Raw genomic sequence first — 26,704 nt, 5'->3', positions numbered from 1 at the left:
TCACGCCCGCGTCCTTCAGCCGCACGGACATGCACTGTGGCCCTCCCTTCTTCGACGTATGCCGTCATCGAAGCAAAGCCTTTCTCGTAAAACCGCTGTGTAAGAGAAGGGATATGTAACGCCGCGCGGTAAGGGTGGGAAATGCAAGATGGGGGTTAGGGAGCGGCCTGTGCAACGTCGAGCTGCGTTCCAGCGCCTTTGCTTTTTTCCTCGTCTCGATTCAAACGGCATGTCAAAAAGATGGTGTCCACGTCGGATTCATGTCAAGGGGTGGCTTTAGCCACTTGTTCCTGCTCTTCTTTTTCTTCTCTCCTCTCATCCCTTCTCGTCGCCGCACCTGTCCCTGAGTGCGTCTCTCCTACCATCCGCGCATTTTCTTCTTCTCCCTCTTCTTTGCCAAGTGCCCTCGTCGAAGCCGTTACGCTAGCTCAGCCTTGAGGATTGCATCATCGAAATCGGGTAGCATTATCCAGGCTCAGAGTTGCTCTTGGTGAGGCTACAAAGGCCGTAGGTGGAGGCAACTGGCAATACTGGATCCGACTGAACCCCGTCAGTTGGGATGTTGCGGCAAGATTGTTAAGAGGTGGTGTCGAGATTGTTCACGATTAGAGCAGAAGAGTATACAAGAAGAGCTCATCGCAGATCCAAAGCGTATCACAATAAAATCCCGAGCTTCGCATCTACCTACCCTAGAGCCCTAGCGCGATCAACCTCCGAAACGAATATATCACATCGACTCGTCTCGTTCCGGTTTCCAATACGCCCATTCCACGACTCGTCTACGCTCGATACGACCCCATCCCACGCCTCCCGACCATGTGCTACATAGTCTACACCATACACGTGTGCAACCATTGGATACCCCAACCCCAACCCAACAACGGCCCCATACTACGCATATGCGAAGAAGCCGAAAAGCTACGCCTCGGCCACCCCTGCCCGGAAACACAACGAGAGCACAAAGTCATGAACCGAAGTCAAGGCATGTGTACAGGCTGCATGTGGAAGAAAGTCAGCAAGTAAGCCATCCTCCAGATCGCTCAACGTTGTCAAGGAAAGAAAAAGCGGGGACAATATGTGGGGGTTCTCAGACGAAAGAGCCGCGGCAGAATCAAATAGCAGGAATGTGGACATGGGATAAGGGAAAAGGAAAAGAGGAAAGAACAGGATTACGGGGTGGAGAAGGGCCGATAATCTGCCTCTTCTTTGCTCGTTTAGCCTTCATAGGCGGAGACTGACCGTCAACCGTCGACCGCTTCACTCTGGCTTTCCAAGGTTCTGTGTCGCGGGTCGGCGTGGGCGGTCGTGATGAGAGGCACAAGCCGAAAATAAGGCCGCGTGTGAACGCCCACCTTCCCAACCGGAACTACCATTGCGAGGCTGAGAGAGCAGCGACACGTGCGGCTTAGCTCTGGCGGTGCATGCACGATACGGCCCGGGTCTCGGTCCGACCAAGGTGTCAGATTTGCCGTTTGTCTGGGGGATTCGCTGGGTGAGCTTGAGGGTTCTTGAGGCGCTGCGGAGTTGACGGAATACAAATATACCCGGGAGGTCTTTTGTCTTTTACGTCGGTGTTTGGGATAGAAGGGTGTAACTATCGATAGTAACGTATTACTAGTCCATGATATGATAGACCATTGCGATAGCAAGAGCTCAATGTCTCCATCTCCAAATCCGCCTTACGCGCAAATCAATGCTTGAAGTACGTATCCATGCATGCTACTCAGTTTAGCCTTGGGTAACGGGTCAACTATTGCCGTCATAGCCATGTGCTTTCCAAGGCAGCCAAGCGAGGCAAAGCCTTTCAAGCATTGGCCGTTCTTGATGCTAAAATTGGAGTCTACTCCAATTGACTTTGGCGTCGTTGGAGTCGCCGCGTGTTATCGGGGCTGTTCGCTAAGGCTGGTCATGTCAGACAACGGGAAGCATGCGGAAGTAACCGGCGGCTTCTTGCGGTTCGGCACAATTTCTCCAGTGTGATATGGGGATCTGATCGGTTTTCTTGTGGTATAGTAGGTACCCGCGATATGCGACCTGGTGTCTATGCTGCAAAGCTGCGAGGGGCTTGGAACGGGGATGTTGCTACACTTCCATGTATGAATCGAAGGCCATGCCTCATATATCCTACGCTCGCATTACCTACCGTCTGATACCATTGCATATGGTTCCTGATCGCCCAGGATCCTTCCGTTTATAGCTCGGAGCGGAATCGTCCGTGTTGGAAGTGGTAACGTTCATCCAGATAACGGGGTCTTCGCATCATACCAAAATAGTGACTTGAAACCATTGTAGACAACCGGAGGCGTGGAATCGTCGGTATCCCCGAACGCTACGGTTAATACTTTCAACCATTCCCAAGGCAGCAGCGTTCCCGCCGAGCACATGATCTCGCACTCGTTGTCGAGATAGTCCCTCAGGAACCGTACCAGAAATGCGATATCGACCAACCGATCATAAAACATTCTATAGCATTATAGATGTGAAACTTCAACACATAGTGTAACGATTGGACTATCCCGTAGCCTTTACCACCAGTTTCTTTTACCCAGGCGCTCGTAACACCTGCTCATCGCGTGGCACTGGACTAAGCGACGTTGTCGACATTTCTAAGACCGCTGTGGTTGCAGAACAAGCATAATGTATGCCAGGCAGACCAAAGACGCGAACAGATGAGAAACGGGAGAGATAGCTCTGTCCCAAGCCATCGTCGGTCCTGAACGTGTATAGTGATCCTCCCCCTCTGACGCTTAATGAGGTGACAAAGCATGAGACCCCTGATAATGTCATGATTTCGGTTGGGTTGCTACACATGTAGCATGATATTCTAGCAAGTCACACATGAGATATTGTATACTTATACTATATGCTTTAGCGAGACTTTTTGAACAAGGAAGATCTACAAACTACAAGTGACGAGGTTCTAGTAATTCGTTGTGATGATGGCGTTAAGTGCAAAGAAGGCCAGGACGCGTAATCTGTCCTACGGTGACATATCGGGCTTTCAGCCCAACCATACAGGCAAGAGACGGAAGGCGTCTCTATTCGGTTACTCGGCTTGTAAAACGAGAAGATACTGCTGGATAAAAGAGAGAGCTAGAGGCGCCTCTTCGTGCGTATTACGCTTAATGATGTTGCGACGTGTTGAAGACGCGCGACAGAAGCATGATCGCGCACAATTTACCACGTGGCTTAGCATCTCGGAGATATCTCCATGAACTTACCATGCGAGACAATATGTGTTCCTGGCTAGTGGGTGCGGAGTTGAGTCTATCAGATTGAAAGGGAAAAGGAAATCTGATCCGACAAGGAGGCACCCATGAAGCTTGACTCGTCAGAATACGAACGGAACCATGGACAGTCATGCCGATGCACTGTTGAAGTTCGGAGTCTCATCCGGTAAATCGTGCGACATATCCATGTGATAGCAAGATAGAATGCATAATGAGAGTAACGCGAGGCGTGGAGCTTCGCATCCAGACAGTCTATACTCTGCCTGCGGGATCGGTTCGGCACCAAAGTGACGATAGCCGTAGCGAGCAGCGCCGCATCAGCCACCACACCCTTGCGTGCGTTTTTGCTTTTCTTGATAAAGACGGCCTGCAGCCCGCATGATTGCTCATGCAGCCCGTTTCGACCTCGGGAATGTCATCCCGGAAGGAGAATGGATGTGGTCCCACCTTTCAGGGTTGCACCGAGAGGCCGCCCGGTCCCACACAACCCTGAGGCGAACATCTTCATGGAACATGACAAGCTCATGGCGTACACGAACCAAAGTTTTTTCGCAACCAAACAGACGAGCTACGGGTTGGAAAGCGTGGCAATTTTCGGTGGTGGAGACTCCCATGACTGCGAGCGGGGAATATTGCGGGCCTGAGGGGATGCAGAGGTAACACAACGCATCATGCGCTTTCCCGTTTTCTTTGAGCCCTTCTCTGGGCGTGCAGCTTCCTGTTGCTTCGACAATCGAGGGATCAAGTGGGGGGATAAAGTGGGTATCGGAAAATGCTTGACCTTCCCTCCGCTAGCCAGGCGACTAAGGGTGTTGTCGGACAGAACAGCGAGGTTGCACAACCTGTCAGCTAACGGCTCTCACCAACCACTCATCTGTGTCGCCGATCGCCTGCATTAGCTATATGCAGGCTCACCCGGAAAGCAGTGTAGAGGTGAAGATCGCAGCATTTCACGGATAGAGCCATGTTCCAGATGTTGTACTCTCCAGCGAGGAACGGTTTGCCAGTCATGTCACAGCGCTGAACGGCGCGCAGCATGCAGGTGGGTGGAAGCATCAAGGCGCCGTGAAACGTTCGGATGCGCGATAGTAGTAGGTAGGGGTGGGCGTGGATTACCACTGGTATGGACGAGGTGTATTGGCTAAATACATGGCCTGCCTTGCTCGCCAATGCGGGGAGGCGGTTTATTGATAGATGGTCATGGTCCTCGTGTTGGCGGCTTATGGCAGGATATGTTTGCTTGCGACGCAGTTCAGCAGGGGCTAGCGACGTAGGATAATAGAGTTTCCTCAGGCAAAGACGAAACCGAACAGATCCTTCTGAGCTTGCACAACTACAAGTACGCAGGTTGATAAATCCAACATTAATGTAGGCGTGCAGGTTTTCTGATAGCGCAAGCAATGTTCTTTTGCTTCCTGCTGCAGTTGGAGGCGTCCGATTTTCCCTTGACTGGGGTGGAGTCGACAGAAACAAATACCGGATGCCGCTCGTCAGGCAGTTAGATGATGAACGAAGCAAAATCCCCGGGCCGCAGCCGCCAGCTGGAGCGCCAAGACGAGGCTCAATCCTTCGTCGTCCCACAAAATGTTTCAAAAAGACAATCGCATTCTGTAAAGGTCGTGTCGCTGATGACAGGACGGGGAGCAGATATGTATCTATCAAAGATCGACAAACTCTCGGCTTCTCGGGTCACGATGTGAGCGGACGGGCACGATGCAGATCTGAGCCTCGCCATGACAGACACGGACGCGAAGAACGTTTTGCTGGTGCGTTTCGCATGCGCCTCGCCGTTACCGCACAAGTCTGCCGCGGTCAGACAGAATGTACTGCAGACAAGATTTGGAAAATCGAGAACTGACAGTAGCTCAAAGTGGCAGCGAAATGTTAATTGTTTGGTGAGGGAGCTAGATGGACCTTCCGCATTGGTAAGACCGCAGTCCCTTTAAAAACAGCCTCGCTTACCGGCACGGCTTTGATGACGCGCGCAGGCCAGCCCTGGATCCACAAGCTGGAGTTTCACGTGGGTGCGGTTCTTGAGCCCAGATGCTAAGAGAGGGGCTTTTGCTAGCGGCGGCCCGATGTCCTTTTCTCGGTCACGCTGCTCCGTGGACACCAGCGACGGAAACGGTATCGACAGATGTGCTACGGGTGCGGTGGGCTGCAGCATGCCAAGAAAAGTTGGACGCAATCATGGCTCGAGTGAAGGGCGGCAGATGCCAGCGGCTTGGTCCTGCACCGAGGCGACGCAATCCCGGTTGCATGCTCATGCGCCAACAAGTGATCGACTCTTGTCAGATTCAGGCTGCGGCAGGGGGTGGATTGGGTGACACGAGCCTTTTTGCCGAGGACGCGGGAGCGGAGGACAACTGCGTCACATTGCGATGCATGCCGAGAGCCGCTAAGCAGACGACGGAGGCTTCTCTGTTCTCATGTGGAGGCTGGCTGATCGCCCGCCCCCGGCCTTTGGACGGTACTGCGTGTGGGTGCGCACCACCTGTGTCAGCACCGTCGTAGGCCTTGGTGCCCCTTTTGCAGGCCCTATATCAGCCCATTCCTGGCGGTTCCGAAATGACAACCATGCCGTTTTACCTAGTGGGCGCGCGAGCTGGAGACGCCGTAGGGCGACGATGGGGGTCTGGGTGGCTGGCATGGTAATCTGGCGACGCCTCCCAGAAAGCCCCGCTGCGCGAACAGGCTGTCTCGGGAAAAGAAATGCACCATCCATCAGCGTGGGTGTCGCGCTGTGTTGGGTGCCTTGGAGAGAGTTTATTTTGCAGGGAGAAAGTTGAGGCTGGAACATGCTCGAACCACGATCCACATGTGTTCGCAACGTCCAACGGCCCCTGCGACCATGTCTCATTAACTCGTTCAGGCAGAGGGTGTGGCGTTCTGCGCTGGCAGTGTATCATCATGGCAGTAGAAAATCGGCGAACCCAGATTGATGTGTCCTCTAGATGCGGCGCATATAGCGTAATGGCGGTAGCGTGTCAATCCATCGGCTCCGCTGTTGGGTGAACCTGGGACGAACCGTACCAGATCCGACGGAACGATCTGAAACAAACCATTCGATCTGCCAGAATTAAATCGCCTGGCGCAGCGTGATTAAGCAGTCTGGCTCGTCAGTCACCTGGCACCAATGTGATGTAGTAGTACAGTAAGGCGCCGGCGGTGGTTGCATGGGTCGCGGCGGATAGTCAGCGCGTCGATGCTAGGCACGTAATTTACGGCCCACTGGCTGGCACAAAGTGGGTCTTGGGCTAGCCGTGCACGCTAAACCATGCATCCCTGCAACATCTGGTCCCCTTACCCACGTCTGATGGAAGGGACGTTGGAGCGCCCCTTCCATCTGTTGGTCTGCGGCTTCCTCATCTGTTTTCTCTTCCGCGAGGCTGCATCCTACACCAGTCCTTCCTTCTCAACACACGTCGTGGCGAAGACCACCACATTGATTGTTGCTCTCTGACAGCTCTGCCCTCCAAGTCGGGGTCCACACCGTCCGTGTTCCTCTGCGCGCTGCTGTCGTTCTCCGCGCCAACCTCCACGCCTCGACTCGCACCCGTCAGTACGCTTGCGAGACGCGCTCCCACGCCCGCCTGTACGTAGCCATCCTCCATCACCACCATCACGCAGCATCTCCTGACTCATCCAGATCGACAGCCCGGCGACCCTTCAGTTGCTCCAGTCTGGTCTTCCCCTCCATCAGACTATTCCGTCACTGTCGCAGCTTCAGTAGCGCAGACGTCGCATTGTAGCCAGATCGGTCGCAAGCAGCCTTCATGGCACAACACCAGCAACCCTCGCCCACTACGGGCATGCCTCCGCATCATGTAGGGCAGCATCATCCCGCGCACGCGCAGGTGAATGGACACCCGCCGCACGCGACCCAGCCCAAGACACCGTCGCAGTACTTGGGGCAATTGACCGAGGCTGTATGGACTCAGATGGGTAAGCCAGTATCCAGTGTGCGCAGGACCGGCACAGACTAACACCCAACAGGCTCCCTCTCTGAGCAAATGCAAGACCTAGAAGGCGCCATGCAATGCTACGAACAGGCCTTGAAGTTCAACCAGTGGTCTGTGCCAGCTATGCAAGGTATCGCGTGCATTCTGCGCACCAAAGATGCCTTTCCAGCAGCTGTCGAATACTTGCGCACGATTCTCAAAGTCGACCAAGCCAATGGCGACGTTTGGGGCAGCCTCGGTAAGAAATTTGCGCGCAGCTTTCGCGAATCATCTACTGACAAAACCAGGTCACTGCTACTTGATGATGGATGACTTGCAGCAGGCGTACTCTGCCTACCAGCAAGCGCTGTACCATCTGTCAGACCCAAAGGAGCCCAAGCTCTGGTATGGCATCGGAATACTATATGATCGCTACGGATCGCTTGAGCACGCCGAGGAGGCCTTCTCGCAGGTAATGCGCATGGAGCCTACGTTCGAAAAGGCAAACGAGATCTACTTCCGCCTTGGCATAATCTACAAGCAGCAGCAGAAGTTCAACCAGAGTCTAGACGTAAGCATACTTGAAACTCATCCCAAGAAAGCTTCTAACAGTTGACAGTGCTTCAAATACATCGTCACCAATCCTCCTCGCCCGCTTACCGAGGAGGATATCTGGTTCCAGATTGGACATGTGTACGAACAGCAGAAAGAGGTTTGTCTCACCGAGCTTCGTAAGCTTTCACCGCTGACATGGAGATTAGTTCGAAGCAGCCAAGGGCGCCTATCGCCGGGTTCTCGAGCGTGATGCCAACCACGCCAAGGTCCTACAGCAGCTGGGCTGGCTACACCACCAGCAGAGCACCAACTACGCTAGCCAGGAGCAGGCCATTGAGTACCTGGAGAAGTCTGTTGCTTCCGGTGAGCATTGTATCCCCGTGTGATTATGCGCGTGTATCTAATCCATTGCTCTAGATCAAACGGACGCGCAGAGTTGGTACCTGCTGGGACGCTGCTACATGTCACAGCAGAAGTACCCCAAGGCGTACGAGGCTTATCAGCAAGCTGTGTACCGTGACGGCAGGAACCCGACCTTCTGGTGCAGCATTGGTGTACTGTACTACCAGATCAACCAGTACCGCGACGCGCTAGATGCATACTCCCGTGCCATCCGCCTCAACCCCAACATCTCAGAAGTCTGGTACGACCTCGGCACACTGGTAAGTAGTTGATCGTCCCTGGATTGAAGGCTCCTCACTAACAATGGCACAGTACGAGTCCTGCAACAACCAGACAGCGGATGCACTAGACGCATACCAGCGCGCGGCCGACCTCGACCCGTCCAACGTACACATCAAGGCTCGCCTGCAGCTTCTGCAGAATGGACAGACGTCTGCTGGCGCCCCGAACCAGGGCAATGCTCCTATTCCTCAAGACGTGCACCCTCAAGCCTACCAGCCTGCCTCTGTACATGGACCTACCGCTCCGCAATGGGGCGCACCTCAGCCCCAGCAGCCTCCGCAAGGTCCTGCTCCTCCAGCCCTAGCGCCCGGATGGGATCGCCCTCTGGCACAGATCCGCGACCCTGGCCTTCCACCACAGCAGCTGAACCCATATGAGCAGCGCGAAGGCATCCGACCGCCTACACAGCATGCTCCCCAGAGGCCCGTAAGCCCCCGACAGGAAGCTCCCAGGTCATACGCAGAGCCTCCTCGTCCTCCCACAAACGGACCGGGTCCTCAAGGGCCAGCTGGTCCCCCACCTCCCGGACCACCCGGGCCAATGCGCCGTGGCATGTCTCCATCGCCGAAGACACACCATGCTGCTCCCAGCCCCTACCACCCTCAGCCACCGCAGCTGACACCGCAGGCGGCTCATGCGCAGCCACAACCACCTCTGCCCCTACATCAGCAACAGCAGCCACCTCAGCCTAACCGTATCTCCAACCCGAACTACGGTCCTCACGCTGGTAGTGTTCCTCCTCCACCCCCGCCCCCACCTACAGGTCTTGGTGGCCCACCATCCCAGGCCTCTAGCCAGAGTGGCGTACCCCCATACGGTGTTCGCCCTGCCAGCCCACCTCCGGAAGTGCGCCCAATCGTTGAGAACCGAGCGGGATCTCCGCGCAACGGATACCAGGGACCGTACCAGCACCATGCCGATCCTTCTGCTAGCGGTGGCATTGCTAGCGGAGCTCCTCCACCAGCTTCTGCCCAGACGGCTGCTGAGCAAGCAGCCCGCGAGCGCGACGACCGACCACCAACTGCTCCACCGAAGCGACACCGCGAGTGGGAGGAGAATGACCACGCGAATGCAAAGCCTCCCATGAACGACGAGAAACGTCAGAAGATGGAAGAGCCTCACAGCCGCCGTCCAACTCCCCCACACCGCATGTCGTCTCCTCAGGTGCCGCGCCAGAGCCCTCAGGAAGGTCCCGATCCCCGTCGCTTCAACGATGGCTACCATCCGTCCGAGGCTGCTCACCACCCGCCGTCGCTCCCACCCATGGCAGCTGCGCGACCGCTGTCTCGCATGTCGGAGACACCAAAGCAGGAGCGTATCGAGCGACCTGAGCACCACGAGCCGGCTGCCCGACAGATGGATGTGGATGAGAACTACGATGATGAGGGTGATGACGCGAAACCTACCGCGCCCAAGTCTGAGCGCAGCAGCCCTCGCAACGCGCCCACAAATGGCGTTCCTTCTCATGCTCCCACGCCAGCCGAGCAAAAGTCCTAGGATGATGATTTCGAGGAACTCTTCGGGCAGCACTAGAATTCTGACAGGGCTTTACTTTCTTGTTTTTGCAATTAGTTACATGAGATTTGGGGAGTTGGGGATGTCTAGTTGGAGGGCAAAACATGGAAGAGACGTGGTAACGTACTTCCGCATGGCGATGATACCCTGCGCGCCTTACATAGTCCCCGCGCTTTTCGAGTGTTGTATGTATTTCTTAATCACCCACGAGAATGAAAATGCGATTATCACTATATACCCTGTTGCTTTGGTGTGCACTATGACTTCATCGTATCATTCAAGTGACTACTGTTCATTGGTAGCGCAGGTGGTGTCATTACTCGCTGCAACTTGCAGTGATCAAGGTCGGCGCAAATGGTGGGGTTGCTCACCTGCTCGTGGAAACGCCCGCAGTTAGCTGCTGTTGCGTCATCGCAGCGCGCTGCATCGCGAAATCATGGAAAGGCTTCTCCAACATCTTCCTCGCTATACTGTACATCCTGACTACGCGAAGCTCTCGTCTATCTCATACATCCCCAAACGACTGACGCGCCATAACGACCAACCATCCTCCTGTGTCCCTGTCCAAAATCACCAATCCACACGTCGCACCTTCCACTCCATCGTCTCCGTCTCACGTCCTTTCCTACCCATACGTGCTTGTTGCGTCAAAACCGTTTGCCTGACCGCTCTTCGTAACATGTCGTCCGACGCCGACTACGCCGCTTTTCTCGACAAAGCAAATCAGGACACTGGCTCTGCGGAGACCAAGGACGCGTCGCAGAAGAAGAGCTATGGCACCAAGAGCGTGAACACGGCCGTACCCAAAGCGCTAGAACAAGTAGAAGAGTACTATGTCAGCGACTCAGATGAGCCGTTTGAACCGGTTGCGTTAGAGTTTGATGGCGACAGCGTGTCTGCTGGTGGGATTCCCCTCATTTACGCGCACAGCGACGACAAGCCTCACGAAGTATAACATGCGCTAACATACACACAGACGATCTGAAGAAGCTCATCGGAAGCGACTCGGTAGAAGAGGTCAAAGGCACCGGCTTCGAGAGCCAATACAAAAAGATCATCGACGCGGTGAAGGCAGCCGGTAACGGGACCGTCAACGTATACCGGGTGGAGCTGTCGGGCACCAGGGCAGAGTACTACGTGGTAGGCGTGGACAAGGCGGAAGGCAGGATCGTGGGTCTCAAGGCTCTTGCGGTAGAGTCGTAAGCAGCAATGCACCGGGAAATGAAGACATGAACATGATCACGATGCGCTGCGCCGGATTATACACATGCCGATCTACATCGAACACGTTCCTTCCTGCGATGATGGGGCTCGGGTGCCCATGGCGCGAATAACGCCGTTTGAAACACGTCGCGCTCGCTGGGTTATGGTTGACAGTCAACGGGTCTCACTGACAAGATGGTGGAGCGTGCAGGTTACTGATGCGACGTCAGAAATTCGATTAGTAGATGTAATCTGCTGGTAGATCTGCGCTACGTGCATCTCTACATACTGTACGGTTGTCATAGCTTTGGGCTTCAGTGTGGACTTGTTTTCTCCAACCTCCCCTTCAATTATCGTACATGTTTGGATAAGAAAACATGTATGCATGGTCGCATGATGCCTGTGCGTGTATGCACGCGGCAATGGTGAAGCCCATACGACACGCATGAGTCGCGCGGCGTGCTTCGAACCGCCAGTATGGCAAGAGACGTCCAGCAGGCTCGTTGCTCGACTTCAGCTTGCACGACATGTAGATAGTTCAGCCTCGTGTACGTCAAGACCGCCGCCTTGCAATACGGCATCGATATATAGTTTGATTGGCTGCTCAAACACACTAGTTCGCCCAATCCGGCTATGCCTCGGCCGGACGTTGCAAAGTTCCAGAACTGGGCGGTCAGCTGCGCCTCCGAGCTTCATTTCGGGTGTACCCTAGGGAGCGCTTGGCCCCGGGCAATGGGATCCAGCAGTCTCAACCAGATTGGAAGCCGACCGATACGTGTCGGGAAGCCTAGGACGACGGCAAGCTGGACAGACCGGCGTGGAGCGGGTTGATGAAGATGCAGACGACGATAGGGAACGGTAGAGACGAAACGGATGGGTTAGAGCATTGGCCATTGCATGTCTCGGGGATCCGAAAAGAAGGTGAGGGACGTGGGAAGGATCAAAAAGGATGGTGTCAGATCGCCACGCTATCTTCGGCAGCGATACGGTGGGCGACCTGGTCAACACGAGATAAGATCGTGAAGTTACATGTACGTTTCTCAACGGTCGTGAGCACGAGGCACGTTCTTGTAGATGGTACCTTGGTACAAGTGCGGTAGCAAAAGCCGCTTGCGAGGATGGGGGATTGCGGTTATAATATATGGGCCGACGCGTAATGGTAGAGACGATGATCTTAGGCTATCGATTGCGCGTGCAAAGACGCGGATGCGCGTTTGGATTCTTGGAATACGGTGTTGAGGCGCGGGATATGCAGAGCTAGCGGTTGCGATGCAGCATGCAGGCGGTTTCTATAGAGACAATCGTGTGTACCGTGGAGAGGCTGCATGTGAGGGGTGTTGAGGGGAATGACGGCTTGGTTGAAGGCGTCAAAGTTTGGGTGACAGGCAGACAGACAGACAGCAGCACGACGGGCTTCACGCATGACATGGCAATTTGGGTACTTTTTGACAGGCTCCACCATAGGAGAGGCAGTGGAAAAGTGTTGAAACGGGCTTGGTAAATTTAGCAAGGCTCTCCCGCTGGTGTGCGTAAGCGGGCCTTTGAATCTTCGCCGCATGCAAGCGCCGTGGCAGCGACGATTGGCCGCTCCTTAGTCGAGCTTCGAGATCTTCGCCCTCCCTGGAGTCCGTGTGGGCCCGACTCAGGAACAAAGCCCTAACCTCTCCCACCACCCACCGCTGCTTGCCACTCTCTGACCACGGCGCCGTCGCTTGTTGTGTTCCTGTCACTATCCCACAACATATCAGTGCCTCTCTTTGTTGCATTATTTCCCGCATCATTACCATCGCCATTCTAATCTGCACCTTCCAGCCCAGTGCGTCCTGCGTCATCCGTCATTCGCGCCTGCTGCCGTTGACCAGCGCCTGCCCTGCCAAGTCCCTTATCCTGGGCGCCCCCGTTTGGGCCAGGAGCCATCGATTCACCTCCCCTTGAACCTCGACCTCCCCCATTTTCCTCACGCCGCCCTCCTTCCTGCTCCTCGACGCCCAGCAGCGATACCGAGCAGCATCGCATCACGAGTGGAGGATATTCGGCTTCCCGCGTGCTTTACCTGACACCACTAGCTGCAGCATAGCCCCTGTTAGGAATTTGCCCACCCGCGTGCCATAGGTTACCGCAACACTCGTTTTCCACCTGCATACCGCCTACGCCGATTCATCACCTTCACTTCGCTCTGCTATCCGAATAGCAGCTAGCCAGGAATTATCGCCAACCCTCACCGCATACGCTCCCTCGCACCATGATGCCGCAATCGCCGAGGGGAGACGGGCCGCCCCATCTCCGCCTCAACTCGGGCTCCCACGAGCCCAGGACCGACGACAACTCGATGCCTGCTGTGCGCCCCAACACGGCACGAACCAACTCTGCGCGCTCGTTAACCCAGCCAATCCGCCCTGGCACCGCCCCAAGTCAAGGCATCCGATCGCCCGGCGCGCCCGATGTATACAGCAATGCGTCCATCGCAGAGTCCGCCGAGATGCTGCTCCCGCCGCAGAAGATCCGGACGCAGCGCTCCTACCGCGACGAATCGCCCATGCAATCGCCCTCTGGCTTTTCCTCGCGGCGGACAAGTTGGAGCTCAGACATGACGGGAGGGCCTTTTGCTTCGCCTTTCGACGACTCGAGAGCGCCGTCGCGGGCTGGCAGCGAAGAAGATCTCAACACCCAGACTGTCTCTGAGAAGTTCAACATCCACCCATCGGCTGGACTGTTGCTCTTCCCAGAAGACGTGGAGAAGGACGACTACCTGCACAATCCCGACCCGAACGAGAAAGACAAGAGAGACTGCGATGTCTTCACCCGGAGAGGTATAGTCAATCTGGGTGGATTGGCTATTCTCGCGCTCGGTCTTCTCATGCTTTTCATCGGTTATCCCGTTCTGTACGTATATGCGATTCCGACGACATTCGACTTTACTAACGCATCGCAGCACCTTCGTCGAGGATCTCACGGCACCAGAACGAGGTCCATGCACAGACAATCCCCTGTGCATAGAAGGCAAGCAAAACGAGCCGCTACTGAACAACCTACGAAAGGGCCTCATTGATCCCGATACGCCGAAGGAGGCCATGACGCGAACATCGTACAACGGCGAGGAGCAGGTCTTGGTCTTCTCAGACGAGTTCAACACTCCCGGTCGCACCTTCTACGACGGAGATGACCCATTCTTCCAAGCTGTTGATATTTGGTACGGTGCTACTATGGATTTGGAGGTAAGTTTCGAAATAGCCATCTTCAAATTGCAGCGCTGACATGTTCCAGTGGTACGATCCAGATCAAGCCTACACCGAAGACGGCGTTCTTGTCCTGAAATTCACCAAAGAGAAGAGCCACGGCCTCGATTACCGCTCTGGTATGATCCAGTCGTGGAACAAGCTCTGCTACAAGGGTGGACACTTGGAGGCCAGCATTTCGCTGCCTGGTCGTGGTAACACGAGTGGTTTCTGGCCCGGTTTCTGGACTATGGGCAACTTGGCTCGCCCCGGTTACCTCGCCTCGACTGAGGGTCTTTGGCCATACAGTTACCACGACAAGTGCGACATTGGTATCACGCCAAACCAGAGTTCATACGACGGTCTCAGCTACTTGCCTGGTATGAAGCTACCCGCTTGCACCTGCGACGGCCAAGACCATCCCAGCCCCGGCAAATCCCGCAGTGCTCCGGAAATCGATGCTTTGGAAGGTTCAGTTCATTTCCTCGGTCCTGGAGAGTCCAACGCCATTGGTGTCGTGTCTCAGTCCTTCCAAGCAGCACCGTTCGACACATGGTACATGCCTGACTACGGTAAATTCTCTCACTTCCGTTTGATCGGATTCAACTAATGTTTGGCAGAATACATGGAACTCTATGATACCTCGATTACCACGATGAACGCTTACAAGGGTGGTCCCTTCCAGCAAGCTATCTCTGGTTTGACCAACTTGAACAACGACTGGTACAACGGCAAGCAGTATCAGACATACTCATTCGAGTACAAGACCGGCGACGAAGGTTTCATCACCTGGTATGTCGGAGAGGACAAGACCTGGACCATGTCCGCACCAGCGACGCGTGCCAACGGTAACATTGGAACGCGAGTCATCCCGGAAGAGCCAATGTCCATCATTGCCAACTTCGGAATGTCGAACAGTTTCGCAGCCATCAACATTGAGGACATCGAGGCGCATGACCTCCCGGCCAAGATGCGGATAGACTACATTCGCATCTACCAGCCGAAGGACAACCAGATCATGACTTGCGATCCCGAGGGCTACCCTACTACCGACTACATCAGGAACCACCCTGAGCCTTATGCGAACCCTAACATCACTGACTGGTAAGTCCATACATCACATCTGTTATGATATTACTAACATGAACCAGGAAATCCAGCAAGTACGACTGGCCCAAGAACTCCTTCATGGATGGTTGCAAGGCAGAAGTAGAGACCTAGTGACCTGCAACTTCCCAGAGACTGCTGGCTTTCGGTCTCTGTTGTCATCACTTCCCTTGTGTCGACTACCTTACGTGGCCATGGCAGTACGACGAATACCCCTCAAGATTGGAGTTCCCTCGCAAAAAAGCACGTTAATTATAGATCATCGTTTCCTCTTTTCGACCTTTTCGAAGGCCACATTAGCATTTGCATGGAGCCGGGGGCGTTTACGACATTTCGAATCTCACATGCCTTCGCCTTCGCCTTACTCGGGGACCCAAGATGTTATCTGGCCTGCGTGCGACTGTCCGGTTTCCTGGAACTAGGGGCCACTACTTCAACGCACCGCCGTCACGCCGATACACAAGCCGCCCGTCGCTCGCTTCGACTGCGCCCGTCCAGTTGTCCATTGAACGATCCCCTTTCAGCAGCGGCTTCGTCGGCAAAGAATCTTTTCCAACCTTCTCACATATAAACGGCGCGCGCAACTCTGTATATCACGGCATCTGTTCTTCCATGCATCGCCTGTACAAAGCATACTTGCAACATCAAGACTTCTCAAGACCGCCTTTCTGTTTCCCGTCTTCTTCCCTCATCTTCTTTTCAGGGTCTTGGTCAAAGTGGAGTTGCTGGGCGGCGCCTTACAGCTTCCAATCACCCCGACTTCTTTTTCTTCTTCTGAATTGCTGTCTTGTAATGCATCGCTTGGCTTCTATTTCTGCTGCTTCATCTTTTTTTTCTTGATATTGTTGGATATTTTGGGAGCAAATATGGCAAAGGGACTACTGGGGATGGAATGATGAATGAGGAAATCTTGTCTTTTTATATTGATATATCCGGGCGTTTTTAATGTTTAGCAGAGGGAGAGGACGTAGATGTAGGAGAAAAGGTTGAGGTGGCGGTGGCAGTGGTGGAAGAAGCTGCTGCTGTTGTCGGTAGAAGGGTGGCATATGAATGGTGTAGGAGATGAGAGAGGAGGAAGAGTAGACAGGAGATAACATACCCTCTGATGTGTATACTGAGAGTTTATTCAATCAAGTTCAACAAACAACACTTCTTCTCTTGCATGTGTGAGGCTTGTGGACGTGTGTGGTACGACAGGATGATGCTGTTGAATAAGGGATACACGGGTGTCTGGCTTGAGACGTGGCAGTGCAGTTTTTTTAATTCATTTAACATACCTCATTGAGACTCGAGGTCATTGAGTTCAGTCCTCACACATCACAACACATCCGATATCAACGCAGTTTGAACAACATGTAAATCCTTTCGTCATTTTCCCATAACGCCCACCAGCCAGTCAACTATTCCAAGAACACGTACACACATGACTAGATACTAATAAAGAAACTCTTCTCCCCTTCCTTTGGCTCCACCCAAGCACGCTTCAAAATCGGATCCGCACAACTAATCCTTATCCGCTCGACCGTCGCAGGCGACGTAAGCGACAAAAGCGATGTTTCGCCAAATTGTGTGCGCGCAGCTTTCAACGCGTCGCGAATGGCGAAGAAGACAGCGCTGCCCATGAAGAGGGGGGGTTCGCCTAGTAGTAACAAAGTCAGTAAACAGCCATGGGTATGAAAGCACGACGGGTGGGTAAAGGAAAGAAACAGGAAAGAAACTTACCAACACCCCTACTCCTCTGAATAGTCCTCAGATTCTCCCAATTGACATCCTTAAGTAACGTAACGTTCATAACTTGAGGCACATCCCTAAACCCAGGAATCTTATAATTCCCCGGCCCCTTCGTCGCGACGCCCCCCGTCCCCCTCAACCACAGTGACTCCTCCGTCGTAAAAAGGCCCTGACCCTGCACAAACGCGCCTTCAATCTGGCCATAGTCGATCGCGGGGTTAATACTGCGGCCAACATCCATTTTGATATCGGCGCGACGGGTCGTCCAGTCACCAGTGAGCGTGTCGATTTCGACTTCAGCGGCAGCAACGCCCTGAGTGAAGTAGAAGAACATCTGGCCCGTGTTTGCGCCCCAGACGTAGCCTATATCGGGGGTTTTGTAAAACCCTTGTGCGGAGAGGTTGACGCGGGAGAAGTAGGCGGCGTGGGCGAGGTCTTTCATGGAGGCGTCTTTACCTAGTTTTTCGCGGAAAGGGGCGAGGCGGGCGTTTAGTTCCACACATGCGTTGTGGATGGCGTAGCCGTTTAGGTCCGAGGAGGCGGAGGCGGCGGTCGAGGAACTGTTTGCGACGGTGTTTGTGGCGGTTTCGCTGATGAAGACGGAGTCGAGGGGGACGCCGAGGGTTTCCGCCGCGATTTGCGTCATCTTGGTGTGCAGGCCTTGGCCCATTTCTGTGCCGCCGTGCGCGACGAGGATGCTGCCGTCGTGGTAGATGTGGACGAGGGCGCCGGCTTGGTTGAGGAAGAGGGCGGTGAAGGAGATGCCGAATTTGGTGGGGATGATGGAGAGACCGCGTTTGTTCCACTTGTGTGTTTTGTTGAACTCTTCAATTTCTGCGCGGCGTTGGGCGTAGGCGGATTCTTCTTGGACTTGCTTGTACATGAGTGGGACGTACCAGTCTTTGATTTCTTGGTTGAAGTGCGTGATCATGTTTGTGGAGGGCGAGTAAAAGTTGATTTCTCGTAGCTTCTCCACGGGGATGTTGAGGTGGTCGGCGACTTCTTCCATGTAGGTCTCTGCGATGAACATGCCCTGTGGTCCGCCGAAGCCTCGGAATGCGGTGTTGGAAACGGTGTTTGTTTTCGCGACACGGCCGCGGACATGGATGTTGGGTATCGAGTAGCAGTTGTCGATATGGGAGAGGGACCGTTCCACGACGGCACCAGAGAGATCCTGACTCCATCCACCATTGCAGAAGACGTCTGCATCAAGGGCTTGCAGCTTACCATCCTTGTTGACGGCGACCTTCCAGCGAGCGAGGAAGGGATGTCGTTGTCCAGAAGTCATGATATCTTCATCCCGGTTCAACATGCAGCGTACAGGTCGACGAACCTTGTTCGCTGCGCAGGCCACGATACCAGCGAGTTGGACTGAACGCGTCTCTTTACCACCAAAACCACCACCCATGCGCTTCACACGGGTCACGATCTTGTTGGCAGCGACACCAACAACCTTGGACACATATGCTTGCGTCTCGGCTGGGTTCTGCGTACTGCTGAAGATCTCCATCTCGCCATCTTCGGGCTTGGGAACAGCGACGCATGCTTGAGTCTCAAGGTAGAAGTGCTCTTGACCACCCATGCGCGCTACACCAGTGAAGACGTGATCAGCCTCGGCAAACGCCTTCTCGGTATCTCCCTTTTGGATGTGACGGAAGTGGTTGAAGTAGCTATCTTTCTCGATGGCCTCTTCAATTGTGAAGATAGCTGGAAGCTCTTCATACTCGATCTTGACAGCACGTGCGGCCTGCTCTGCATGTTTCGCTGTGTCAGCCAAGATCATACCGATTGGCTGACCAGCAGTGAAGACTTCATCGAGAGCGAAGAATGTCTCATCGCAGGATGGTGCACCCCACCAGTTGGCTTCTGGGGATGCAAGATCCTTGTGGTCGACGTACGTGACAACACCAGGAAGTTCCAGTGCGGGTTCGGCGTCGACGGAGAGTAGCTTGGCATGCGCCTTTGTCGAGAGCACCAAGCAGCCGTACAACTCGTTCCTTTGCAGGGGTATGTCGTCAGTGTACTGCGCCTCTCCGGTGCATTGCTTCATAGCCGCGACATGGTTCTTCGACTGCCCAACTTCATTCTGGATGTACGCTTCAGCAGCCTTGTCGTCCTTCTTGCCAGAGCTAATATCTCTTTCAATCTCGCCGATTGCATGTGTGTCGACTTCAACTTCCTCAGCGTGCAGCTCAGCCAGGATTTCATGGTAGAACTTGTAAAAGAAGCCAAGCGCAAGTGACTTCCTGTATGTCGCCATGCCACCCGGGACACCAAACCGCAAATCGAAGTCTTCTTCAAGCTTATCCATGACGCCCTCTAATGTTGGAAGATCAGAGAACTTCTTCCCTTGGAGGAAGTCCATTGCTTTCCGCGCATGGATTGTCGTAGGTGCCATGCCACCGTAAACCAGGTCCACGCTCTCGACTGTGTGCTGATCGTCCAGTGAAATCCTCAAAGCAGCATTCACAATCGCAATGTCGTCATCTTTCCGCTTTGCCTGCTTGTACGCGCGGATGTACTCGCCCTTCTCCTTTGCGATCGGGATCTTCAACCCCGCAATGATGGCATCCGGAGGCAGAGCAGTCTGCCTATAACCCTTGAAGAACGTCGACATGGGGATCTCCGTTGTCTCCTTGAGGCTCTTTGCTATGAGCGTCGCGTTTGTCGCAACAAACACCGGATTCAAATCGGAGATAGGACTCGCTGTCGCAAGGTTACCAGCCGGTGTACCCACATTCCTAATTTGTCGTCCAGCGAAATACCGTATCTGCTTGAGGATGGTAGCAAATGGCTGGCCCCGTACCGGTCCGTAATGCTCGAGAGCGTCTTTGCAAATCTCCTCCAGATCAGTGAGAACAACGTTTCCGCCGATTTCGAGATGATCGTCGTGCAGCTTGAACTGTCGTAGTTCCGCAATGTCGCCGACAAAGACCGAAGCATTGTAGTTCATGCCCTTGAACTTGATCTCGATTTGTGTCTCAGTTGAGCCACCAATGAGCTTTGCGGAGGGGTAGACGTCCTTGATCTCCAGTAGTTGCTGCAGGGTCGTTGGCCTAAACCATCTCTTCTTCTTGTTTCCAAACGCCAACGGCTTGAACTCGTGTTTCCGTAGCTGTGGAGGAAAGATCAACTCTGTGTCTGGCTTGTACTCGATGAACCCAGGTGGTGTAAATCTCTTGATCGGTTGGTCGTCATCAATGTTCTTGCCGCAACCTCCGCCATTCGCACCGTCCTTGTCCATACAGCATCCTCCGCCACCATTGGCCTTTGCTTTCGCGCAGCCCGATTTCACACTGAAGCTCTGCGCCGCGTCTAATATCGGCCTGTATCCTGTACACCGACAAAGGTTACCATCGAAGGCTTCCTCAACTTCGAGCTCGCTAGGTCCAACATTGTTGCGGAGCAGAGCATATAATGACATAACGATGCCCGGTGTGCAGAAACCGCATTGACTGCCATTACCTTTCGCTATCCTCTCCTGTGCAGGATGTGGCCGCTTTACATTGCCGATTCCTTCTACTGTTATGACGTGTTTGCCGTCTACACTGACGAGGGGTGCGAGGCATGCGTTTACGGAGGCGTGGTAGATCTTGTTCGTTGTGGGATTGAATTGCGATACAACCTGCAAATTGTCAGTTCTCGCCCTTGATATCTTGACCAATCTTCCGATAGTCCCAGAACCAAAGTTCATTATCTTTTAGTTTTGGACCCCGTATCCTCCATCACAACCACGAGTCAAAGTAAAGTAGCAAACATACCACAGTACACGCACCACACCCACCCTCCGCACACCCCAACTTCGTCCCCGTCAACCCAATCCCCCTCAAGTACTCCAGCAGCGTAACCTCAGGATCCGCACTATCCAGCACAACTTTTGTGCCATTCAGATAGAATCGAAGTGTATCATCGTAATCGGCCGTGACTTCGTTTAGCGACTTGGTCGCATCGTTCGACACGGCTGGTTGTGGAGATATGAGACCAGGCGCCATGTTTGCCACCCGCGGTGCTGTCGTTGAACGGAGAAAAGAGAGACGTAGAAGACACAAACACAGGCGAGAGGAATGGGGGAAAGAGAGAGGGATGGCAAGAATGTCACGGTAGGTATCACAAGCTTGATCCTCTAGCTGTTCAGGGTCCTGTCCGTCGGGCTTGTGGGGAATAAGCAAACTAGATATGGCAAGCGCGGCGGCATGAGGGATTGCAGCGGCGTGGAGCATCGGGAGCGTGTATTACATGAGTTAGTTGAGTACTCTAGTTGGTGGACAAACTGAATTGAACGAATCAGCATCAACGCGTTTGTCCCTTATCTTCGTACGCGGTCTAGGTTGCATAGGCAGTGGAGGCTCCGCGTGCAGGAGCTCGCCGATGGCCGTAGTTCGCGTTCTTGCCCCTCTATTGCCCCACCCCACGCCGCACGTGAGTTGTCAGGTCGCTTCCCGCCTACTGCCTAGGATGGCGAGGTCCGTCGTTGTAAAATAAATGGAGAGTGCCGATGAATACACATGGTTTGCTCTTGGGAAGAAGTGCAGACGCCATGTAGCGGCAGAAACCGGTAAGGCTGAACGTGTGCGAAAAGCAGAAGATGTGGATTCGATTGCCAGAGTACGATAACAGCTTTACGAGGTCAGCATGTAGAGTCTGTGATCATTGTGAAAATTGGAAATGTCTTTTGAATTGTGCTTGAGCCGTTGAAGGAGAAAAGGGCGGCGTGGTCGAAGAAATGTCGTTCCCGTGACAGCGAGAAGACATGCAGAGCACTGAAATACCTAGGTAAGTTCTCCTGCTGAAGTGTACTGGAATGAACCATAACGTATGGGTGTAAGTACGATTCCCGATGACAAAGATCAGCTTGGAACATAGATCTGCCTCTTTAGTAAAGCTCCACTGTTCGTCGATACATACAGTTCATGAGAAACGAGCATCTTCGTACATCTAGTTGTGTTGAGTGTTCATCACCAGACAAAACTGCAACAACAGCTAGTTTTTGAACACACGCTTTGCAATTGGATATATCTACAACATCTCAACTCTCTCAAAAAGAAGTTCCTGTCTAGTGTATACACACAAACGTACGAAATGCGCCAATAGTTCCTTATTTTCCATGTTAAGAAACCATGATGCTTGTTCCTCATTCCTACCAATGCCCCCAAATCCACCAATCCCTCAATCCTCCAATCCAACCCACCAACACCCATCCGCCCACTCCCATTCCTCAAGACGTCCATACACCTAGTACGGAATACCATCATACTCACCGTAGCCCAACGCCAAGTTCATATTCTGCAAGCACTGCGTCGCAGCGCCCTTGAGCAAGTTATCAATCGTAGCGTTAACGACGACGCGCTTGCCCGAGCTGTGGACGGCGAAACCGCCGATTTCGACGCCGTGCTTGCCGGAGATGTTCTTGACGAGCGGGGACTCGCCGACAATCTTGACGAGCTTCTCGCCGGCGTAGCGGTCCTGGTAGAGGTTGCGGATGTCGCGGGATGTCATTGTGCGGTTGAGGGGGATGGAGATGGTGTGCTGTTTTGGAATGTCAGTAACGTGATGGCGAGGAGGATAGGTGTGAGGGAAGAGGGGACTTACGTGAATACCCTGGAACCAGACTGCAACGTGGGGAATGAAAGCAACCTCAGTGCCTAGCTGCCGTGAGATCTCCTTTTCGTGGATGTGGTCTGTCAAGCTGTAGGGGATGAGGTTGTTTTCGAGATTCTTGACGTCGTTCTTGGGGCTGGGCTTGGTGCCGGCTCCGGAGTAGCCTGAGACACCGAAGACGGTCGGTTGACCGCCGATGAACTCAAGCAGAGGCGCAATGCCGAGTTGAGCAGCAGTGGCGTAGCAACCAGGGTTGGCGATGCGTGTAGCGTCGGAGATCTTGGCGCGGTCAACGGTCTCTGGCAGTCCGTAGGTCCAGCTCTCGTCGAAACGGTAGTCGGCACTCAGATCGACAATGAGAGTTTCCTTGCCGCTCTCGTTAATGGCATCGACGAAGGGCTTGCACACGCCGTTGGGTAGGGCCATGACCCAGCAGTCGACCTCGCCGTTCTCGGCCATCTTCTTCACATCTTCGGGTGACAGATTCTCGTAGGTGATCTGTCGCTTGGTGTAGCCTTCAAGCTTCTTGCCGTTGAGCTCACGTGATGATACATGACGCAGGTCCATGTTGGGATGCTTGTTAAGCAGCTCGATAAGAGCTTGCCCTGTGTAGCCTCGCGCACCAATCAGTGCGACCTTGGCAGGGTAGTCCCTGTGCTTGTGCTTGATCCCGTATGGTGGGTTGGGGTTAGTGGTATCCATTGAGCGCGATGCAGTTGTAGCGAAGCCTCGGGACAACGCAGGAAGAGTCCTGTTCTGTCTAAGTTGAGGCCTTGCAGATTGGCCAGCAATAGTCGCGTAGCCCCGCGTCTGCTGGCCCTGCTTCAAACTGGCAACAAAGTCGGCCGCCCGTCGGAACTGAGCATCTAAGCTGTCCTTGAGCATGCTGCGACCCTGCTTCTGGTAGTTCTCGAGAAGCGAGAAGATCTCGGAAGACTCAGCTGCGCCCCACCAGCAGAAGACTTCCTTCTCGCGGCGGAGGAAGCCATCCGTCTTCTCCAGGTGCCATTTGACGTAGTTTTGCGACTGGTCGTCTACAATCCAGTACATCTTGGGGTACTTTTGCTTCATGCGCTGGAAGACCAAGTCGTTCAGGTTGTTCAGGAAGGCATCCTTGGTCATGCTGAAGTGCGAAAGCTGTGCGAACTCACCGTCGGCAGTCGGTGGGTAAACGACGGCAACGACGCCCATGGAATCATCATGGAAGACCTCAAATGGTCGCGTCTTGAGGTTCTGGATATATCTGTTGACCGCATCGGCAGCGTCGGCGGCTTTGCTCTTGGTGATAGCCTCTTGCAGAGCAGGGACATCCAAATCCTCGAACTTGCTGGTCTCCTTCACACTGCCGCCGTTGCGGATAAGAGTGCCGCTTCCGGTATGGGTGAACAGCTCCTTTCCGAGGTTCGAGGGGTGGGTGATGGCTACACTCGACGTGCGTGGGAGACCGTCCAGGAGCTTCTTGGCCTCCACTATCTTAAGCTTCGTGCCGTATCTAACCCACGACTGCTTCATGTAGGTGTCGTACTCGCCCTCCAGGTTGATGTGTGGAATGAGCTTGGACTCGGCGTTGAAAAGTCCTCCCTTCTCAGAGAGGTAGATGACCTTGAGGGGCTGGAACTCGCGCGCCAGAGCTGCGGCAGCTACGTCGGCGTTGATGTTGAGGATCTGGCCGTCGAGCGTCTCGCCCATGGAGCACAGGATGGGCAGCTCCTTGTTCTCCAGCGCATCCATGATCTGCCTCTTGTTGACGGTGGTGATGTTTCCGACGTACTTCCACTTCTCCTTGTCCAGGTAGTCGGCCTGCAGAGCACCCGCGGTGATGGGCCGCGCGGGCACGCCCCAATCCCTCTTCAGCGTCATGACCAGGTCCATGTTTGCCTCGAGGAATAGCTTGCGCGCAATGCCCAGCGTCTTCTTGTCCGTGACGCGTATGCCGTCAATGAAGTCGGGCTCGACACCCGAGTCGAGCAGCAGCTGGTTCATCTGCGGGCCGGCGCCATGGACGATGATGGGGTACAGGCCAATGGCGTGCAGCTGCTGGAGGGCAAAGCATAGCTCCTCGAGGTGGTCGGTCAGAATGGCGCCTCCGACCTTGACGACAGCGAACTGGTGCGGCGAGACGGAGCGGAACTGGCCAAGGTACTGGTCGACTTCGCGACGGGAGCTGGAGCTGGCCAGCAGGTTGAGGAAGGCGGCGTAGATGGACGAGTTGCGGCCATCCTTGGACGTCGTGTACAGGCGGCTCGGGGTGCTGCTAGCGACGAGGGCTCGCGGGAGGGCTCGCGGCGTCTGGCGGGCGAGGACGCGGGAGGAGGATCGGGCAGCCACACGGCCGGCTCGTACAAAGCTCTGCATGGTGAGTGTCGCTCCCAAGAAGCAGAAGCAGTCGCAGTCGCTGCTCGGGCCCTGGGCGACTTAATCCAACGCGAATTGCTGCGGTGACTAGACTGTGGAGCCGTGAGGGACCAAATGGGTCGCGAGATATGACGCGGAAGCAACAAATTTCGCTGCGCCGTTATCGCTGCTTCCCCAGACCACAGGGAACTTTCCTAGCGCGGCCGGACATGGCTACCTGAGTTTGTACGCATGGAGAACGGCAGCCGCAGATCAGACTTTTCAAGCATCATTCCTGCATGCCTACGCGCTTCGAGCTGCTGTTGAGGCAAATTTTCTCGACAAGACAAAAGGCCCTTTCCCAGCTTGCCCATCCTGCGCCGCCCAACCCACAGCACTGTGGACACTAGCAGCATGTGAGGACCTAGCACTAGGTTCACGAGAAGGATTAGGCTAAGGTCCACTAGATGCATTGTTCCCTTACTTGAATCTATTGTATCATGCGAAATACCACAGATTGTGGTAGTGACATTGGAAAGCTGAGAGCCTAGTCCCAAACGGGCAACGTCGCGTTGTGTCCAAATGTCAACCACTCGAAGTTACGTTATGGTCCTGTTGGTCCCGAAATACAGCAACCCTCCAGGTATCTCCAATAGACAATGGAGCGCTTAAACCACATCGATACATATACTACTCACTACGGATCCAGAATCCGCTACCACTACCGGAACAGTAACCAAAGCATGACATCCAGACACACCACTAAACTACATCCACTTCAGTGGCCAGCCTCCGCAGGTATCTGCCTACCGTCCAGCTCATAATTACTCGTCGTTCCAGGAAGCTCGCCTGGACCTCTATACGCCCCTTGACTAGACTCCCACATACTACGGGTGTTATGTTTCGCTTCGGTATCTCCTGTTGGCAGGTCCTGGGATGGACTTTGTCGTCGCTTGCGCAAGATCCAACCGAGCCACAAGGCAAGACCGAAAAGTGCTACAGCTCCTAAAACTGCACCCACTCCTATGCCTGCTTTGGCGCCTGTGGAGAGACCACCTGCACTATTAGAAGGTGAGGCTGTGTTTGCTGCTGCTGGAGGGATACTGGGTTCGGGTGTCGAGGTCATGTCGGTCACCGAGGAGTTCGTTGGTGAAGGGGATTGAGTTGATGGGGTGGTCGACGATGTGGAAGGTGTTGGCGGCGGAATTGACAATGATGGGGCAAGCTGCTCTATATCGTAGCAGAAGCAGCCCTGAGAACCACACGCTACTACCTTTCCAGGCTGATCACAGCACCTATTTGTCTTATTAGTAAGATCTCGCCTCGGACGTATGCGATCATACGCTGCCTATGTGTTTTTGATCAGGATGGGTAACCGAATGACAGAGCTTACATTTGATTATTTCCATGATCAGTAGGATACCAATTCTGGAACGCCAAAGGACAATTGGTTTCGCAAACCCAGCCATACTTCAGGAAACCAGCAGGTAGATTGAGATTACCGTCTATACCATAACATTGGCTGTCCTTGGAATCTGTGCAGGTAGCGTATGCACATAATTCTTTGACGTTCGCGCAGTTCGCTTTGCCT

General features: G+C 54.2%; 6 protein-coding genes across 6 annotated transcripts; 4 read left to right on the top strand and 2 right to left on the bottom strand.

The window, feature by feature from the left end:
* Window positions 1–816: 816 nt before the first annotated feature.
* On the top strand, window positions 817–1,023 carry J4E85_011208 (uncharacterized protein; the record flags this gene model as incomplete). The annotated part of the gene is made up of 1 exon (XM_051475411.1): window positions 817–1,023. The coding sequence occupies one exon, from the start codon at window positions 817–819 to the stop codon at window positions 1,021–1,023; it is 207 nt and encodes a 68-aa protein (XP_051320858.1).
* A 5,983-nt stretch (window positions 1,024–7,006) lies between these two features.
* Window positions 7,007–9,907, top strand: J4E85_011207 (uncharacterized protein; the record flags this gene model as incomplete). Its single annotated transcript, XM_051475410.1, has 7 exons — window positions 7,007–7,175; window positions 7,227–7,430; window positions 7,480–7,742; window positions 7,791–7,883; window positions 7,933–8,089; window positions 8,144–8,388; window positions 8,441–9,907. The coding sequence occupies 7 exons, from the start codon at window positions 7,007–7,009 to the stop codon at window positions 9,905–9,907; spliced, it is 2,598 nt and encodes an 865-aa protein (XP_051320857.1).
* A 697-nt stretch (window positions 9,908–10,604) lies between these two features.
* J4E85_011206 (uncharacterized protein) lies at window positions 10,605–11,128 on the top strand (the record flags this gene model as incomplete). Its single annotated transcript, XM_051475409.1, has 2 exons — window positions 10,605–10,827; window positions 10,902–11,128. 2 exons carry the CDS (start codon window positions 10,605–10,607, stop codon window positions 11,126–11,128), a joined length of 450 nt encoding a protein of 149 aa, XP_051320856.1.
* Window positions 11,129–13,370: 2,242 nt separating this feature from the next.
* J4E85_011205 (uncharacterized protein) lies at window positions 13,371–15,564 on the top strand (the record flags this gene model as incomplete). The annotated part of the gene is made up of 5 exons (XM_051475408.1): window positions 13,371–14,011; window positions 14,061–14,343; window positions 14,393–14,915; window positions 14,964–15,447; window positions 15,495–15,564. 5 exons carry the CDS (start codon window positions 13,371–13,373, stop codon window positions 15,562–15,564), a joined length of 2,001 nt encoding a protein of 666 aa, XP_051320855.1.
* A 1,313-nt stretch (window positions 15,565–16,877) lies between these two features.
* Window positions 16,878–21,173, bottom strand: J4E85_011204 (uncharacterized protein; the record flags this gene model as incomplete). Its single annotated transcript, XM_051475407.1, has 3 exons — window positions 16,878–17,089; window positions 17,173–20,806; window positions 20,943–21,173. 3 exons carry the CDS (start codon window positions 21,171–21,173, stop codon window positions 16,878–16,880), a joined length of 4,077 nt encoding a protein of 1,358 aa, XP_051320854.1.
* Window positions 21,174–22,413: 1,240 nt separating this feature from the next.
* On the bottom strand, window positions 22,414–25,134 carry J4E85_011203 (uncharacterized protein; the record flags this gene model as incomplete). The annotated part of the gene is made up of 2 exons (XM_051475406.1): window positions 22,414–22,707; window positions 22,771–25,134. The coding sequence occupies 2 exons, from the start codon at window positions 25,132–25,134 to the stop codon at window positions 22,414–22,416; spliced, it is 2,658 nt and encodes an 885-aa protein (XP_051320853.1).
* Between the last annotated feature and the right edge of the window lie 1,570 nt (window positions 25,135–26,704).

Source organism: Alternaria conjuncta, assembly GCF_024043145.1.
Source record: "Alternaria conjuncta strain BMP 0040 chromosome Unknown scaffold_31, whole genome shotgun sequence".
NCBI lineage: Eukaryota > Fungi > Ascomycota > Dothideomycetes > Pleosporales > Pleosporaceae > Alternaria > Alternaria conjuncta.
This window is presented reverse-complemented; position numbering and strand designations above follow the sequence as displayed.